General features: G+C 41.4%; 1 protein-coding gene across 1 annotated transcript; it reads left to right on the forward strand.

The window, feature by feature from the left end:
* Positions 1 to 4,360: 4,360 nt before the first annotated feature.
* On the forward strand, positions 4,361 to 7,837 carry LOC148027847 (cytochrome P450 716B1-like). The gene is made up of 4 exons (XM_087689559.1): positions 4,361 to 4,850; positions 6,086 to 6,659; positions 6,754 to 6,947; positions 7,130 to 7,837. Exons 1-4 carry the CDS (start codon positions 4,410 to 4,412, stop codon positions 7,433 to 7,435), a joined length of 1,515 nt encoding a protein of 504 aa, XP_087545685.1. The 5' UTR covers positions 4,361 to 4,409; the 3' UTR covers positions 7,436 to 7,837.
* Positions 7,838 to 12,259: the final 4,422 nt, after the last annotated feature.

The following is a 12,259-nucleotide window of genomic DNA, read 5'->3' on the forward strand; positions in this document are numbered from 1 at the left end:
TATAATTTTTGATGATGCAATGGCCCAGGATCCATCTATTATGCAAGATCATGATGTTAGCTTAGAGAGTACATGCTGTATAGACCCCCCACCTCCTCTTGAGCTACTAGAGCCTCCCATTCTATTGATTGTTTTGAACCCTCTATGCATTACGTTATGGTGATTAATGCTAGTGAGCCTCTTACTTATGAGGAGGCTATGTACTGGGATACTAGTCACTCTTAGAAGAGGGCCATGCTGTCTGAGTATGATTCACTATAGAAAAATTGTACATGGGTTTTGGTTACTTTATCCAATGGGAAGCATGCATTGCTATATAAGTAGATACACATGTTGAAGAGTATCTCTCTCATTGCCCTTAGCTAACATATAAGGTGAGATTGATTGCTAAGGGTTTTAAGGAAGAAAAGGGAATTAATTTTGATAAGATGTTCTCTCATGTAGTCAAGCTGACTACACTATCTTGATATTAGCCTTGGTTGCACATATGGATCTTGACCTATACTAGATGTATGCTAAAATAACTTTCCTTCATGGAAACCTACGTGGGAACATTTATATGTAGTGCCCTAAGGGCTTTGAAGAAAAAGGCAAGAAATACCTAATGTACAAGTTGAAAAAGAGTCATTATGGACTTAAGCAAGTGCCTAGGGGATAGTATCATAAGTTTGATATATTTATGCATTCACAGGGTTGCTCCCATAGTGATATGGATTTGTGACTTTACATAAAGAAGGCCCATGAAAGTAGACTTATCATTTTGGTGCTATATGTTCATAACATGCTAATTATTGGGAGGGCTCATTATAAGCTAGATTCTTTGAAGATTGGACTCAAGAAGAGCTTTGAGATAAAGGACATGGGGTATGCCTCTCACCTACTTCGTATACACATGATGCACACTTTAAAGGATTTCTCTACTTGTCATAAAAGGAATGCATTCAGAAAGTCCTTGAGTGGTTCTATATGCAAGCTAGTAAGCCAATTAGGTACCCATTGCCTTCTTATGTGAAGGTCAATTAGGTAGATTATCCCTAGTTTATTGGTGAGAGGGCCAAGATGGCCAAGATCTCATATGCATCCGTGGTGGATAGTTTGAGGAATGCCATGATAGCCACTCAACCTGACATAGCATTTGTAATGGGAGTTGTGGCTAGGTATATGGCAATACTTAGTAGACAATATTGGGACGCCTTGAATGTTAAACCCCCTCACCATACAATAATCAATTATTAATCACAAATTTAATCAAAGAAGAGAAATAGAGAAAACATGCATGACATAAGATTCCGTACAATCTTTCCCCATGCATGGGTGAGAACCTCTCCCACACATGTATTTATAATAATGAATAAATATTGCATGCCCAAAATACATCGAAAGCATCCTTTTTATGTTTTAACACAATATTAGTGAGTTTGGGAATCTCCCAATTCCTATTTTTTGAATACTAAAAAGATAGCACCCAAATAACATGTCCATAAGAACCTATCATTCGAAAGCACTTGAAAAATTGAATCATTCGAGCTATAGAGTGCTCAATTTGGAGTTATAGTGTTCAAGTTATGACAAATCCAAAGATTTGACCATGTGTCCCAAACTTATGGTAAATTTTCATATTTCCCAATATGACGTTTTTTTACTTTTTCTCATCTTGCATGACTTGCTTTTCTGCAAGTAAATCAAAATGCACTCTACTCTAATAGCTTTACAAAAATAACATTGTGCCTTCTCTAATAAATACATCAAACGGGTTTAAATATTTTCCATGTAATAAAACATATATTGCATGCATTAGAATATGCACTCCAAAATAATAATTTTCTTAACTTCGTCTAATTATCTACTCTCCACAACACAACACACATTAGTATTCTCCCGTCTATCTGCTAAGCATAATGTGACTAGTATCACATATGCGGAGTCATGTGATAAGCCACGGATTATGCAACAAATAAACAAAATCCACTATAGATATAATTCCATAACAGTGAAGGGTATCACGAGATACCTTAAGAACACTATAGATATATATATTTATAATGGTGGCAAGAATAATAGATTAATGGGCTACACACACTTTGACTATTCAAGACATGCAAATAGTAGGAAGTTCACCTAGACTAGCTATGTCTTCATCTTTGCTAGATGTGTTGTGACTTGGATGTCCAAGATGTAGAAATACATGATCTTGCTACTACCGAGGTTAAGTACATTGTAGCCCCACTGATGAAGCTTGCAAGAAGGCCCTATAGTTAGGCCATTTGGTGTAGACCTTGGTATAACTATCATTGCTACTACAATGCATTCAAACTCTATGAGTATCATTCAATTTGCTCAATTTGCACGTAATTCAGCCTTTCATGTGAAGTACAAGTACATTGAGGTCTATGATCACTTCATTAGAAAGGTGATTAAGGACAAGCAGATAGAGCTCAACAAGATCTTGACTAATGAATATCCTACAAATCTACTCACTAAAAGTCTTCTAGTGGAACGTTATGCCTTCCTTAGAAAGATTATGGATATATGATGAGATGGCATATATTTTTCATCCTATTCTACTTATATATACACATTGTACTTTGTCACTTTTCTTAAATTTTCTCCACACTCAAGTACATTCACCTTTAAGTGGACACTTGTTGGGGGTTAAAGGTCTCTTGTGCCTAGTTGCCTACATTTACGTGTACTTGCTGTCTACACACTTGTACCTACAAGTGGCGACTTTCCATCACAATCATTTTATTCTTTATACTTTACATGAAAATAGAATAAGGGAAGGTAGGTCATACATTGTGACTGTTGGAGATTTCACATACTACTCTTTCTCTTCTTTGCTTGAATCTCTATAGCCTTGCTTGTCTCTTGCTTCCACTCGTGCTTCCACTCTTGCTTCACCTTTCAAGCAAAGCAAAGCTAGTAGGTAAAAAATGTGAGATATTAATATGGGAAGGAAAGCTATTAGCATTAGTCTCCAAACTGGCCATGTAAGGATACGAGACTCTCAGGAGCCTCATGAAGACATGGAAATAAATAATTAAAGGATTCAAGTGAAAGGAGAAAAATCCCAAGAAGGGAGCTAGTACACTATCGCAATACATATAACCCTTGGAAAAAAATATGCTCGAGGAGATTTGCGCCATGCATAATCTAGATCAAGATAAAGACAAATGACTAAGGGTAATATTGCAAAGGAAATCTTAAACATGGCCACCTTTGGCTAAGATAGGACCAATGAAAGTATGAAAATCATTAGAAAATCATAAGGGAAAGCTTACAGTTAAATGAGGTTGAGAGGAGATTTCCAAGAGGAGAAGTTGGAAATCTCCATGAAGGTCCATAGTAATTGGAAAAATATATGCATGCATTCCACTATGTGAACATGGAGGAGAAGACCAATTAGAACTTGGAAATCCACACTAAGCCAACAACTGAACTCAATGATGTGGAAAGTTGTAGAGTCAAAATTGCCTACCAAAGATAGAATTGGAGGGTGATTAGCATTAAGTTCTAATTGTGCATTATCACCCAAGAGGAGACTGTGAAACACCTTGGGAAGAGAGTATAATTGTTTGGAAGAAGCTAAAGAATTGGTTTAACTCTACATGCTTAAGTGATATGGTCAAGACGAGAATTGTGTTGTTTGGTGATAGGGGATGAAGAAACCATGAAATTGTGTGATGTGGTGAGGGGAGTGGTGGTCAAGCACGTATGGAACAATAGAAAGAGAAAAGTGATGAGGAAAGAAAGGAAGAGCACGGTAGCAAAGGTGTTGGAAGCTATTAGGTAGGATAGTGTAACTATCTTTAGGGTTCTTACTAAACGAGCTAATGTATGTAGAGTTGCTTGTAAGATGTTAGGTAGATGGGAAAAAGGATTGGGCCTTGAGCTTGTGGATGTAAATAATCTTATCTATTGTTTTGATTCGAATTACAATTATGTTAAATGGACCAATGAAGTGGTGCCCTCCAAAAGGAAAGCACACCCCACCCCAATTGAGTGACAATTTTACAAGAAAATTGTGATTTTTTTAATCACTTAACAATAAAATATGAATTTTTCAAAATTACAAATGAGCTTAACTTAAGTCAAACAATTAAGCCATGTAAATTTTTTATATTTTAAATTTTGTAAAACTCTAAAGCAATACATCCTTGAGTGTCACTCTATTGGCCCCTCAATAATGTCCTTCTTTTATGAACCTTTCATTTGTAAGTGAGTACGTCCCTCTTTTATGAACCTTTCATTTGTAACTAAAACTACTTGATAAAAATATCCAAATATCCTAATATTTTTCCTAGTAATTTTATAATGAAAGATTGTTAGATGACAATCTATTGGCCCCTTTACGCTAGCGCATTACATGCTCTCTCTCTCTCTCTCTCCAGCTTGCAGAGACGTGCACGATGTGGAGAGTCAAATTAGGCGCCGCAGCCGCAGCAGCTGTGGCCGATCTCGTAAGGCCGCCATACCATTCGACTGCCATCGCAGTCGTCGTCATCGTCGGCACAGCCCTGCTTCTGCAGCTATGGTGGAAGAGAAATCTCAGGAAGCTGCCCCTGCCACCAGGCAACCTGGGATGGCCGTTCGTTGGTGAGACGTTATCCTTCATACGCCATACGAAGGAGAACAGGTTGCGGGAGTTCATGGAGGAGCGCGTGGCGAAGCACGGGGAGGTCTTCAAGACCAGCCTTATCGGCGACCCGACAGTCGTCCTCGCGAGCCCTGCGGGCAACAAGCTCGTCTTCAGCAGCGAGAACAAGCTCGTTCATCTGGCATGGCCGGCGGCCATGACATCCATCATCGGCGCGGGCTCCCTGTCAAGCCTCACGGGCGATCGTGCCAAAGTAAGAGAGTTCTTCACGTGAAAAAGCAGCTTGTTTTTCCCTTTGGGGTGAATGGACCAGTCGTAGAATAGGTTAAAAGATGCACATCTATTTCCTGCCACAGGTAAGACTTACCACATGTAAGATAGATGAGTCACCTTTGTCTCGTGGACTTAGGTGACACCACACATCTTCTTGGTAACCATCTAGATAGAACAACTAGTTATGATGGGTGCTGGGGTGTTTTTTTAATTTGCCTTGCTAGTGTTTACAAAGTGTGTTTTTAATGGCCCCTACTCTACAATTGGCCCTCTTACCCTATAGTGCTAGAAATATTATGAGCCTTTGATTTAGATAGATAGAGAGAGAGAGAGAGAGAGAGAGAGAGAGAGAGAGCGCAAGTACATGTGTTTGGGAGGTAGGCAACCACAAGCCCAAGGTGGTGGAAATGTAGGGAGTTGCCTTCGTCATGCACTTCGTTCTCTAGGGCATCTTGTGGCAGGGGATGTGTCTCCATGCACACTAGCATGGTTAAAAGAGATTGGGCTTTTCCATTGACCATGTAGAGAGGGGATGGTGATTGTATTGAGTAAATGGGCTTTCGATTTTCATGGGGTGAGAGGTGGGGTGCTACACCTAGGCTAGGGCAAGAGATGAGTGGGCTGGTGCAATTAGATAGAGATCTTCGACCTTGTGCCTTTACGTGAGCTTAGAAACACACTATTTGTTGGGAAGGAGACATCCAAGTGGATTGTGATGACGATGTTGACCCCAGGGTACGGGTGTGTGTAAAGTAGCTTCTAGCCCAAAAGGGGGAGTGCAATGCGTGGTTGAGATGGTTCAAGATGTTGTGACATGTGAGGCTAAGACTCATGGGGATCCAAGACACATGTTGGGCCCATGACACATATCATAATAGTAGCCCCATGGCCCCTTGTGCTTGCAAAACCACTTCTTTTCTAGAGAGCAAAAACCTTGAACGAAAAACTAAAGAGGTAATATATTTATATTTGAAGGTTTTGTTAATGGTTAATTTTAGTGTTACAGGTAAATTTCAATGTTCAAGACTAGGCTTGTTTTCCTGGCATTGGTGCCCCAACCGAACCTAACTAGGCTGTAGTACACCTAACTAGCCGCTAGGCATGTGATCACTGCCTGTCAAAGCTCATAATGTTGCCATCATTTAATTCACATTAGAATGTCACAATTGTAATCGGAATTTTGTCTAAAACGTCTCCTGAATCCTGATATGCAAGCGCATCCGAGCCGCCGTCATGACCTTCCTCCGGCCCGAAACCCTCCAGAGATACGTCGCCACGTCCAGCCGCACCATCGCCGGATTCCTCGACGACTCCTGGGACGGCCGCCAGCAGGTCCTCGTCTTCCCCTCCATGAAGCGCCTCGCCTTCTCCCTCGCCTGCCAGCTCTTCATGAGCCGCCACCACCCAGAAGAGCAGCACATGCTCGAGGAGCTCTTCGCCACCGCGGTCAAAGGCTTCCTGAGCTTTCCCATCAACCTGCCCGGCACCAGGTACAGAAAAGCCATGGCCGCTGCCAGTACTCTTCGAGGAACGTTTCAGAAATGGATTCGCGAGAGGAGGGACGACATGGCGGCAGACCGGAGGAGCTCGGGAGTTGGAGATAAGGAGGACCTTCTGTCGTGTCTGCTGACCTTTAAGGATGAGGAAGGGAAGGCACTGAACGACAGGGAGATCAGCGAGAATATATTGGCGCTGCTTTTTGCAGGGCATGATACAAGCACCATCGCGATAACGATGGTGTGCAAGTATCTGGCGGAGAATCCTGACATCTTGGACGACGTCTGGAGAGGTAATCGAGATCTCTGTGATCAGTCATTGGATGCTATAATCGTGATACGGGTTGACAAATGGGATCTAAGTCTGGATCAATGCTGCCGCTGCAGAGCACAAGGAGATAGCAGCAAGGAAGGAGCGCGCAGGAGAAGGCGAGCTGAACTGGTCAGACATCAAGCAAATGAGCCTCTCATGGCGAGTGGTGTTGGAGACGCTTAGGCTCCAACCACCTTCGCAAGGCACATGGCGTCGGGCTATCAAGACCTTTGATTACAGCGGTTTCACGATCCCGAAGGGCTGGAAGGTATACAAGAACTAAAACCACCCCCCCCAAAAAAAAAAAGAAGGTACTAAGGTAGTTCCACGCTTAGACTCTTGATTAGACTCTTAAAGCGAAGGGAGTTGTATTATTAGACCCTAACCTAAGGTGTGTAATGATTTCAGATTAGTCAATCCATCACTCATTGACTTTTTGACTGGATGCAGATATTTTGGACTGTGCATGCAACACACAAAAACCCAAAGTACTTTGAGGAGCCCCACAAGTTTGATCCAAGGAGGTTTGAGGGGTCTGGGCCAGCTCCATACACATTTGTGCCATTTGGAGGAGGACCTCGAATGTGTGCGGGCATTGAGTTTGCGCGAATGGTGACCCTATTGCTCCTACACCACCTCAGCCTCCGCTTCAGCTGGACCCTTGTGGACCCCATTGAGGGCATCATTGTGGACCCCTTGCCCCAACCCACACGAGGCCTTCCCATTTGCCTACATCCGCGTCCTCATGACTCATAAGAAGTTACCATACTTATATGAATTGTTAGTAACCGAGTACCATTATTGTCACATGATACAAAAGCATAGAACTTCATCCTTCCTTATCAATAGGGTAGCTCTTATTAAGTACCCTTATTACGTGTGTTAAAGCCCTTCAAGCCCCTAAAAGGAATCCTCCCTATACATATTTTAATTTTATCACCCTCTTATGTAGAGACTCCCCCCCTTTACTTGCAGGATGCATACATGTATATACTATTTCCTCCTTGGATTTTAATTTTGAGGTTCTTTGCAACAAGGTTATGAGTAGATGGGTGAAACCAAGAGGAATTCAATTTAATGCTACAAGTAATACTTAGATGAAGCGCTTCCTTGAACTAGTAAAGAAAAGGGATAGCCATAAAGTGGATTGCTTCACTCTTGTACTATATGGACTTCAGAGCGAAAATCAAGATTTTTGGCTCTTTAAAATCTAGTGTTTAAAAATACAATGATAGATGATTTTGTGCAAATATTGTTTATGAGTAGATAGGTGATATCTAAAACAATTGTCTAATATATATATTGAACATTCTTATCCAAAATACTATGTACAATCGGGGTTATGGTAGCCTAGGGTTTGCCTCCGTTACCCTTAATATTACTTGAAAATGTAACAAAAGTTGAAGCATAAGCAATATTTATTTAAAATTTATTTGTCTTTGAGCACATACTATTATACTAGGGCATTTCTTTTTAGCACTTTTCAAATGATTTGGCACCTCCACCTTGTACACTGTGGTATGAAGATGATGAAACCTGATTTTCAAAGCACAATAGACATTCGTACAAGTACTTTTATTGGGATTTATTGCACAAGGCATGACTCTTAACATCATGTTATATGTACTGTATTGCATATGGCATGACTCTTCACATCATGTTTTATGTACTATTCATTTGTCCACTATTTAACTTGAGCTTACTGAACGCTTAAGCTCTACACAATTTTATTAAGAACCCCAATATAAAATTGGACAATATTTGGATCTGTGATATGATTATATCAATTGCCCAATCAGTAGAACATAGTCCTTGGGGGGTCACCCATACTATATAAGTCTATTACATGACTTTAGTAGGAGGGATTTTTAATATACATGTGTTAGAACTTCTTTTAATATAAAAAGGGTATTATTTAAAGGGAATGTTCACAAGTTGAATAGAAAAAGTGTTATAAGATCCAAGATACACACTCAACTTTCTTATATACTTAAAATATATATGGTGAATATTATGTTGGCACAGAGGGAGAATAGATGAGAGAAAAGAAAGATGCAGAGAGAGAGAGAGGTAGAGAAATTGACAACACACTAGGGATTGGAAGATGGGCCAGTCCCCCCCCCTTGTGGAGTTATATTATTGACAAGGAGCAAGCTCCTCCGTTACACATAAGTGTTGGGGTAAAGGCGCCTCCGCCATGCCGCCCCATGTATTACTACACTGACAGTACCCGCCACTGCACACTGCAGGTGGCGGGCGCCTGTCACATCACTTTATTCTTTACATTCATTTTTTAGTGACTAGTAAATAAAGGAAGGCCCGGTCACACATTGTGACTGTTGGAGTTCCATTTCTTGTCTCTCTCTTTCTTGCTCTTGCTCTCCCACCATAGCTCCTGTGCAAGCTTCGATCCTTCTCACCTTTCAACTGGTATCAGAGCTTGGCTTCCTCTGGCTCGAGCTCGACTCGGTGCTTCTCTACCTTCGCATCGACTCCCTTCACACATCGGATCTCCATCTTGGCAGCCATATCCGATCTCCTCGAGCTCCCGTCACTCCCCGGCTTCCCGAGCACCTTCCCGGCCTATTGAGGCACCTTCAAAGCATTGATACTGAGGTATTTGATCATTCTTTCAGGGTTTTATTTCAGTCTACAGGTTGCAAACAGCAAGGGCAGCCATGGCTTCAAACCCTTGAAGCTTATTCTCCTCATATTGTGCTTTACACCTATCAAGGCTCAAAGAGGCTTGTCATAGGCCTTTGATAGGCCCTTCTTGAGCCCCCCATTACCCCCTTTTCAGCCCATGTGGAGCAACAGTAAGTTCAACACCAACAGGGCAGATTGCACCATTTTTTTCCAGGCTGTTAGCACTCCTCTACTTCAGCTCCACACTTGGCCATTGCTTCTTGCTCTCTACCTTGATCAAGAGGGCTATAGACTTCATGTTTGATGTCATTTAAGCTTTGGGCATTGGTCTTGATCATTCAGGGCTGATTTCTTCAGATTTGGGACTGTCATAAACTATCATAACAGGCTGAAAACAGGGCAGCACTGTTGGCATTAGCATTTGTTGCTTATACTCCATTACGGTTGTGCTATTTGATGCCCATATGCGGTCTACATGATGCCTAGTGCCTTGGGAATGTATGCACATGATTATGCCATGATTTTGGCCTGAAATATTGGCTAATTTGGGACTGTTATTTACTGTTATACAGTGCTGGAAACAGGGCAGCCACACTTGGCATTGGCATTTGATGCTTATACTCTACTCCGGTTACCTTGTTTGATGCCCATATGCGGTCTACATGATGCCTAATGTCTTGGGAATGTATGCATTCGATTTGCCCATGATTTGGCATTGTTTTTGGGCTGGAAATTGATAGTTTTGGACTGTTTAGAGCTGCTGTACATGAGCGGACTAAAGCTCATTTGTCACATGTATTGCTTCTCTATCGATACCGGATGTATGCTATGGGTTATGTCATGATGTATTACACTTTGGGGATTGACTTCAAACTCATGATCGTGATTCCGGAATGCTTTTGAGCATCGCATTTGCTCCATTGTTATTGGTTTGTCATTGGCAGTTTGGTCGACTTGACTGGCATTTGGGCCGCTTATGCCTATTGTCTGTACTTGACGGATAAGCTCTATGCATTACATGCTTTGGTCCGTGGTTGATGCCTCTTAGTTCGTCCATGCTTGACAGATATTTTAGAGCTCCGATTTGGATGTTTTGAGCACTTCCGACTCACAGGGATATTGACTTTGGCTTGCTACTAGATGTATTGACTTGATAGAGATCTTGCCATTGGGATTATGTCTTGTTTAGTGGTTGCTACATCAGTTGCTTCATGTATGTCATGCTCTTGGGAAGCGTATGACGCATTGACTTGGTCACTTGTCACTGGTACTTTGTCTTGGGTTGCTTGAGCCCTTAACTCGATTGTACGCCTTTTGTGCCAGTGGGAGCATCCTGCATGCTTACTTGACCTTGAGCAGGGATTACATGATGCCAGGAGGCATATTCCACGGTGGATTCCGTGAGGTTTTACGGTGGATTCCGTAAACTTAGATGACCGGGGCTCATACGCAAAGAGGATTCTTTGTGCGAGAAGTTGATGGGGACGCCTGTCCTTTTCGGGCGTTTCATTAATTTAGTGTGTACATGGGTGATTCCATAGCGGGTGATTCCGCAAAATGCATATTAAATTAATAAACGTTTATGAGTTTAGAGTGCGCACTCGTAATAAATTAAGGTTAGGATTTATTTCTAACCAGTTGATTTATTTATGTAGCTGAAGACTGCTAGGTATTCACTTTTGTTGGTTTAATTGTGTTATTTTACTAACGATTGTGAATGCTTCAGTTGATGTGTAGAGATAGCAGCAGTGGCGGAGGAAAGCATTGGAGTCTAGCGGGTTTTTGACCTTTGGACTATATTTTGATAGGCGCCATGCCTATATTTTGTTATGTCTATAGAGACATCGATTATTTATTATTATTTTGTATGCGCTTATGCGCCTGGATATGTTATTTCTATTCGGACATTGAGATTGGGCGTGCCAGACTCTATGGGCACCGTCCATTAGCTTTATTTTCCTATTTTTGGTAGAAAGCAAACTCAAAAGCTAAAAGCTTGTCATATTTTTGTAATTGGGCTATTTTTGAGCATAAAGATTGGAAATATACATTAAATACATGCTTTGTGAAGCGCTCACACAAGGCATGGGGGAGATTGAACCCAATTTGTCTCTTGTCTCATGTCGTGCTTGCTTTTACATGGGTTTTTGTGCTAAAAAGTAGAGTACTTTGTTCTTGGGGACCTTCCGGGATTCACCACGTGAGCTATCTGCGTCCGATCTGCGCACCAGACATGCTATTGGAGCAGTCTACGTCATTGAGCAGTTGTGGATGTATTGAGACTTTGGGATTATACTCCAACAATTGGATGTTGCATTGAGTATATGTCTTGGTTCATAGGATGCTTATGAGCTGAGTCTCAATTTTGGATCCGCTTTCTTTTGAGTAGACACCTATTTGTGTCAGGTTTTGGCAGTTGGTTCTATATTTTGCCTAGATTGTCTGGGGTGTGCCTCTTACTGGCAGATGCTATTTGACATCTCTCGGTGTTATGCTCATGTATTTTCACTGTCATTTGGCTTTGCTTTGTCCTCTTTATGCCGGCTTTGGACCTAGCATTGTTTAGTTGACATTAGATCCAGTTTTGGGACAGTTTGCTCTCATTATTGCAATTCTGAAATTTATTACAGCAAGCATTTATTGGTGGACTGAGCAGTTTTTTTTATGTTGAAATATCCTGATTTGGTGTATCGCACCTAGTACTAAGTGGGCAGCATCTTTTGGCACACTTTTCTCGCAATTTGGAGCTCATTTCAGTGGATTTTGGGCATTTTCTGCAGTAAAACAACCAGCAGTTTTACATTGTCTGTGCATTTTCAGCCTGCATTATGGCATCCTCTTCGACTGATAATGCCATATTTAACATCACAAAGTTGGATGGTACCAACTATTCTTATTGGAAGAGTCAAATTTGGCAGGTCTTGGTGCAGAAAT

This window comes from Lygodium microphyllum, chromosome 12 (assembly GCF_053477565.2).
Source record: "Lygodium microphyllum isolate KBCC chromosome 12, Lygodium_microphyllum_v1.1.10, whole genome shotgun sequence".
NCBI classification, from domain to species: Eukaryota; Viridiplantae; Streptophyta; class Polypodiopsida; order Schizaeales; family Lygodiaceae; genus Lygodium; species Lygodium microphyllum.

Coding starts and splice junctions, on each gene's coding strand:
- LOC148027847 (XM_087689559.1), top strand. CDS start 4,410: ATGTGGAGAGTCAAATTAGGCGCCGCAGCCGCAGCAGCTGTGGCCGAT. Junction 4,851..6,085: donor TCACGGGCGATCGTGCCAAA/GTAAGAGAGTTC, acceptor CTGATATGCAAG/CGCATCCGAGCCGCCGTCAT. Junction 6,948..7,129: donor CGATCCCGAAGGGCTGGAAG/GTATACAAGAAC, acceptor GACTGGATGCAG/ATATTTTGGACTGTGCATGC.